The sequence below is a fragment of the Cynara cardunculus genome (assembly GCF_001531365.2).
Source record: "Cynara cardunculus var. scolymus isolate 2C chromosome LG 12, CcrdV1, whole genome shotgun sequence".
Classification (NCBI taxonomy): Eukaryota; Viridiplantae; Streptophyta; class Magnoliopsida; order Asterales; family Asteraceae; genus Cynara; species Cynara cardunculus.
Genome location: NC_037539.1, coordinates 5,020,116 through 5,027,833, shown reverse-complemented (window position 1 = coordinate 5,027,833; position 7,718 = coordinate 5,020,116). Strand labels below are relative to the sequence as shown.

Here is a 7,718-nt window from a genome sequence, read left to right as displayed (position 1 = left end):
AAAAATAAATTAATTCGTTATTAGATCTAAATTAAATTATAATAAAATTTTGAATTAAAAAATTGTACAAAAAATAAAGAACTTTTAATTAGTTGATTTGATATTAATATTGATATATTTTTTCAAAATTTTATGAAATCTTCAAATTTGCTTTTATTCAAAAGTAAAAATATTATCTTTTATCAAAATCACATAAACCATATTATTTTGACAAATACAAAAGATAAAACGAAAGATTAAATGGAGATTTATCTCGCTGCGCATTGCGTGAGTATCCTTCTAGTAAACCTTTAAGTAGATAAAATTTTGAACTATAAAAACCTTAAACCAACTAAATTAGGATTTTTTTAACAATTTCCCTTACATTTGGGCAAAAAGTTGATTACCGATAACTGCAACCGACTTCACACGAAACAACCTCCAAAAATACCAATGTGAGGAGAATTTTCCGCACCTCTTTGTCAATTGAGTTATAGGACAGACGCCAATTTTCAATTTCCCATTAAATTGTTATGGCAAAACAATTCTAAGCAGATTAATTTATTATACTATTTTATTTATAACAAAATGATGTGATAATAAATGATAAAATTTAACTCATAATTTTCATGTTTAACCTATTCTTTTAATTTTATAACAATAATTTTATCCAACTAATCAAAATCTATCTTTTTGTGACTTAACCTATCTGAAAATAGTTAAAATTTTTGTTCAATTATCATATTCTTTTTCCATTTAATTTTAATAAATAACAAAGATTAGTTGAAATCAAGTGTCATTTAATCAATAATTTTACTTATTTATATTTAAATAAGAAAAAGATAACCTCATTTTTCTCTCCTCCACTCATTTCTCTCCTCTCTTTTTTTTTTTATTTATAAAAGCTCTTTTTCTACTTTTATTTACTTTATTTTTCTTAAATATTTTACTTTTATTTCATAACTTACTTAGCTATGTATTATTTAGCATAAACAAGAATGTGAATGTGATAACAAACTTCAAATTTTTATTAATTTCAAATATTTTTTTTTATTTATAAAGTATTAAATTTTGTAGTTATATTATTGGGGTATGCTAGTAACTTCGAATCCAATTTAAAAGTATGATGAAAGTTATTGGTAGCTCACTACTTGAGACTTATAAGAAACTAATAAATCTCACTTTCTATCCATGTGGAACGAGTTGTTACAAATTCTCCCACTTAAACTCCTGTCCAGAATCTTTTTCCTTATCATCGGCAATGTGGGTCACCTAAGATGTTACAAACACCCCCTCTCGATGACTCATCATACCTAATGAGGTTTGTCCCACCATTCTGATGGTACAGGGATCGACTTTGATACAATTTGTAACACCCCCAAAGCCCAAAGCAACGAGCTGACCCAATAATTTTGAATCCAACTTAAAATCATAGTGAAAGTTATTGGTGACACACTACTTGGGACTTATAAGAAGCTAATAATTCTCACTTTCTATCCATATGGGATGAGTTGTTACAAACCCTATAATACTTTTGACCATTTCAAAATTAACCCTGATTCATCAATATGTATGCATGGTTACATAACACATGTTTGAAAATAACTGTGGGTTTAGGGTACTAAGTTCTTGTATATGTACTTACAAATCAGAATTCATTAGACCAATATCAATCAATTATAGATTTTGATACTAAAAATTACATAATAAAACATATTCCCACAAAAACATTAGAACTTGAAAAGAGAACACTTCAGGTATTTAAAATAAAGCTTAAAATGTAGAGGCGTGTTGTAAAAAACATACAAATGTACTAGTTATATAATAATATAAATCCAGAGGTACACTTGATGGTATATCCACTCATTCGACAAGTACACGAGTACATATACAATTAAATGCACTCGTAAGTAGCATCTTATGTATAAAAGTACATGCAATAAGCTTGACGTTATAGAAATAAAGATCTAAGAAATTGGAACTAATTTGATGAATAAGTACCAATACAATATTTATATTTTTGGTAATTAACGAGTTATACTCTATACAAGATGGAAACATCTATTCAGTTTTTGGTCCTGATAATGGTGATTGTGCCTCTCCCATGTGTTTGGATTCTGGTGAGAGCCACCACAGCCTTCCCGGAAAGACCTGGTCCGTTGGGGGACACCATAGGCCGACAAGCAAAGTCTCCCACCGGATGCTTGACCGGCCTAGTCGGCGGCATTAGGATTCTTTCATTAATGTCATTCAGCGTGATATCCCCTTTAAATCCTCCTGGCTTTACCAATGCAAATGGGTACACCACCCTTGTAATCACCTTTTTTTTACTCTCGTCGTATCCACCTGTGATTTTTTTTACAAATAAAAAATGAACAAGAATGATTATTAAAGTTTAAACGATCCTAATAACAATCATATAGTTATATAAGAGGTGGGTTAAATATACACTCCTATCTACTTCTTATATAACTTAATATTAAGACTTAATTTTTATATTCTTAATTAATACATTAGTTGACTTTGATTATCACATTAGAAGGAATGCACATATTATTAGATTTAGGCTATAATATATATATATATATATATATATATATATATATGACATAATGATTAGGGGTGCTCAAAAACCCGACCAACCTGATCAACCTAACCCAACCCAACATGCCGAAACAACCCGATGTCTAATCGATTTGTAAAATTTTCAAACTGTAGGTATTAGGTTGAAATTTGGTTACTATTATTTGAACTCAACCCAACCCGATATCCTTGTATTTTTTGGATTTAATATGATTGTTGAGTTTTATTAATATATACATTAGACAATTACACCATCACGTATCTTCTTCATATACACATATTTTCAATCTATTATTCATCTTTATATAACTCATTCGTATATATATTCGGTAACTGTGAACATATATATGTAAATTGAGAAAAAAATTTATTGAATGTGATATATGTTGTATCAAATGATTGATAGTGAAAAATAAATATGAGTAGAGAAATAACATATTCAAGTTTAGAAGAATATTTTAATGTACCAATGTATTAACTCGACTAACCCATACAATTTGGGTTGGGTTAGGTTGCATTTTGGTTTGGATTGAGTTGGGTTAAGATTTTTCAAATCGCAAACATTGAACTTAGGTTGTTCAAATGTCTTCGACTCGATTAAACCAACTCAACTCATAAGTATCTCTAATAATGATGGTTGAATTTCAGCATAGAAAAAGAAAAAAAAGTATAATTTCCAAAAAGAAAAATGTCATTGTCATTAGGATTAATTTAAATCAACCAAATGCGTTTACTTTTGCTCACACAATTTTCAAATTTTAGCTTTTCCAAAATTTTTATTCTTAAATTCTATTTTAATATTTGTTTTATGCACTAAATATTATTATTGCTTATTTTGGAAGGTTACAAAATCCTTGATATTTTTAAAATTTTTATTATAGTTGATGAAAGGAGACTTTCTATTGCATGACAACTATTATATCATGTGATATTTTATATTATTTAAAACAGTGATTAACATATATTTATTTAAAAATATGGTTGTTTCACATGTATTTTGTTTACATTGTAAACCTTTTTGGCGTATATATAAAATAAAAAATATACACGTAAAAAAGTTTTACATTATGAATTAAAACAAATACATATGAAACAAATATTAATCAGTTCATTAAATATTACACTTAGATCAAGAAAAAATTGTCTTAAAGTAGAAGTTTTTGTTGGATCTAACAAATTTTGTGTTTTCAAATTATTAAACCCGTTAACAAATAGTGTGTGTATATATATATATATATATATATATATATATATATATATTATTTTCAGTAAGTTTTTTTTGTTAAATTACGTATTTCTTTTGGACGAAGGATCGTATTTAGAAAAGAAATTCAACAACTTTCGTGTTCATGAAGTCAAACATTGAATGGTCAAAAAGTATGCATGGTTTGTCATTCAAGAACACATCATCATCATCATGCAGCTGATCAGGTTCCTGTACAAGATATATACATGTATATCTGTAGAAACATACATACTGTAACATACATACATACATACATACATACATGTGTATGTATTTATGACATGTATGTATGTATATATATATATATATATATATATGGAGAAAGAGAGAGAGAGATGTAATACACGTACCAGTGAAGTGGTCTGATGATGAACTTAGACTTTCTTTATCAGAGAAGAACTGGGTGTTGATGGAGCTCTTGCTCTGCGAAGATGAAGTTGAATGATCCCCACTCACTGCAGTAATTAAATATCATATAAATGAACAAATAATTAAATGTGAATAAAATAATATAAATGAACAAATAATTGTTTGTAAATAAAATAAAAAAGTATATATTATTTCCATACCGTTAAGCCCACTAAAATTCTCAAAGTCATGATCAGCAGAATCAAAATTCCAGTAGCTCTGTGGAATAATGGGATCAAGGCATGAAATCCAGAGGGTGCCCACCATTAAAAATGGAATTTTATAATGAAACTTAAACATTAAATATTAAAAAAAGTTACCGGAAATGAGGGAGGACTTGAATTTTGATTGTTGGGTTGATGATGATCATCAGGTGTCATCATCAAACGGCGTCGTTTGGAGCTGAATTCAAACAAAGCATCCTCTAAATACCCCGACGACAGATCCGAATCAAACAGTAACTGATCGTAGAATGGTGGAGTAGTGTTCATTTCCGTACCTGCACCACATATAACATACCTCATCATCACCATGCATATATATATATATATATATATATATATAAGTAGATGCATGTATGCATAGTATATATACACAACGGAATGTTAACTTACTGTGAGAGATGTCCGTGTTGGGAAGTTGAAGATTGTGGACGTCCCAACACAACGAAGAACCATGGTTACGTGGGTGATTGTTAAAGTATGCAATGGAGCTAAGATCACCCATTTTCTTGGTGTATGATACGAGAATGATCACCGGAAAACTGAACGTGGGTCGACGGAGAACAGATTTACAGTGAAAATTCCAAGCAAAGATCACCCATTTCTTGGTATGACAATGATCACCGGCCGGAGAACTGATAGACAGTTAGAATTTACAGCAATGGTGACCCATTTCTTGGTGTTTGATATGACAGAGAGATTTAGAATGATATATATATATAAAATGTGTGTAGAGATTGTGTGGTGGTTGAATTTGAAGTTGTACGTTGTGCTGATTTAGGTGTGCGCCGGTAGCTCAAATTTCAAGAAACACAAAGACAAAATTGGAGTGGTAAAGAGTAAAGAGAAAGAAACAGAGAATAAAGTGAAGAAGAAATATCCCGTCAACTGGAAGGGATGGGAAAAGTGAAAAAGAAAAAAGTTAGGGGGTTTATTGGGATAATCAAAATGTTGAGGGACTACTTTTGATCTTCTGGGGAAGAGTGTGGGGGACTTAATAATTGCAGTGGTTATGATAGGATGTTTGTTGATGTTGCATAAGGTAAAATCCAATTTGCAAGTGCAAAAAAAAAAAAAAAAAGAATCCCACACCAGACATGTTTCAAATTTCCTACCACTTTTTAAAATATTATTAATTTTTTTTAAAATATTATTGATTTTTTTAATTAAAATATATAATTGTAAAAATATATTGTTGTGAAGCTGATAATTAACATATAAATTATTTATTTATTTAAAGAAAATAGTAAAAAATAAAAAAGGGAAAAAAGATATCAAATGATTTGCTTTAGTTTTGATTATTATTGATTGTGAATGATTGGAGGTTGGATGGTACTCTACTGGAACATTTTATTCACTTTTTTAGTGTGAATTTGGTTGTGTGGGGCAGCCAATGTTTTGTTACAGTGGGGTCATACGTATAGGAACATATCTTAAGAAGTGGGGCCCACCCCATATGCATGCCGGACTGGTTTGGAATTTTGGAAACAAAATCAAATCATCAGAGAGTCTTCGGTTGGTGCCTCTGGGCCCCACGACCTTCCAAATTCAAATCAAACACCTTTTGTTTAAATAACTCCTAGTATTTTATGCTACACCAAATATAAACACTAACCTTTTATATTTAGGTTTAATTGAAAATTTAACATTTTCTTTTTATAATATGCGGTGATGGGGCAAGGATCATGTTACCTATGTCACTGATACCTGATTTTTAACTTTTAAGGATCTCTGTCCTTATCCGCATCCTCGCTGTTGCAAGGAATAGTCGTCCTTGTTGGGTCGGGTACATCAGGTTCCCTGTTGGTCCCAGACGGATCTACAAGAGTTGTAGATAATCAGTTTGTAGAAAGGGGGAACGAATAAAAACACAGAAACTTTCACTTTTAAAAATTATATATTGATAAATAAGATAAATACAAATTTTACTGATTGTTTGCAGAAGAGATAAGGTAAAGAACCTATTTAAATAATCTAAGATACACATAATTACAAATAGCAAAGAGAAAAGATTTGCTACAATAAATAAAGATAAGAGTCGAAGTGCTCTTCACTTGTTCAAAATGTTCTTTCTCTTAAAACAGAGAGTAGAGAGAGAAGTAACTTCTTGGGTAAATTAGTAGTAAGAAAGATTGATAACTGTGATGAGAGCACTCAACTGTTTATATTCATTGCATTAAATGCAATTCAGAAAATACAAAGCATGTGTCAAGCTTTTGGAGGAAAACTTGTTCTTTGCTATAGTAAACAGTCCTTTTGGTTGTATATGAGCAGTCATCTTTTCATAAATTAGGTAAGCACTATAGAGTCAATGGAGTGGCTCTGTACTGTACTATACTCTACAAAATGTATGAGTTTGTCCTTTGTGTGAGGGAGGATAAGACAAAAACAATTGTGTTTGGTAAGTTCCATTTGATCGCTGAATAGTGGGATGACGCTGAAAGGTCTCTTCAGTATTCACTGAAACTTGAGCAGACTTCACACATATGTAGACGAGCTTGTAATAACTGAATGTCGCTTCAGATCATGAACTTCCTAGTATCTAATCTTCAACTTCTGTCTTCGACATTGCAGAAGGATCTGTGGTGCGAGTTTTGTCTTCTTGAAGTATAACAATCTCTAAGAGAATTACAATACATATTCAGCGATCACTGAATTGACTTAGTGAAGATCGTTGAAACTAAATAATAGAAATATTATACTTCGATAGATAAAATGGATCATCATCAAATCAATTAGTGAAATGATCAACATTCCCCAATAGGATGGGTCTCATTCTTATGCCTGGTTAACACTTTTTTTTGCTTACAAGACTTAAATCAGATGATGTGGACGACATGTCATTTTGATTATGTGACATAAATAAAAGACTCCCTTTCAAAAAAAAATCCTCATTTTCCCTTCCGACAATTCATATCACACCTAGAGTATGTTTTTTCATCAATCTCTTTAAAAATAAATAGAACAAAACATGTCAAAAAAATCCGTTTTTATTAAATTGTATACAAATTAAATATTATAGAATAACATTATTATAAACAAATATGATTTTTTAAGGTAAAAATATTTTGTTCGTAACAAGGTAACACTTATTATTTTCTATATTTGCAAAATACATTTTTAACATTTTTTAAAATGTTGGCGGAATAAATTATGTTTTACAAATATTTTTATACGAATAAATGAATTAATATATTTATTTAATAATATATCGATCCAAATTTTCTTAAATAAATATTTTGTCTGTAGAGTAACACAACTCTTGTTATTTTCCTTGTTAC

At 29.9% G+C, this 7,718-nt stretch overlaps 1 protein-coding gene across 1 annotated transcript; it reads right to left on the bottom strand.

Annotated features, from left to right (window-relative positions):
- Positions 1-1,794: 1,794 nt before the first annotated feature.
- Positions 1,795-5,136, bottom strand: LOC112523264 (protein XRI1-like). The gene is made up of 5 exons (XM_025132787.1): positions 4,831-5,136; positions 4,537-4,715; positions 4,378-4,435; positions 4,159-4,263; positions 1,795-2,325 (listed from the first exon to the last, which is right to left on the bottom strand). Exons 1-5 carry the CDS (start codon positions 4,940-4,942, stop codon positions 2,045-2,047), a joined length of 735 nt encoding a protein of 244 aa, XP_024988555.1. The 5' UTR covers positions 4,943-5,136; the 3' UTR covers positions 1,795-2,044.
- Positions 5,137-7,718: the final 2,582 nt, after the last annotated feature.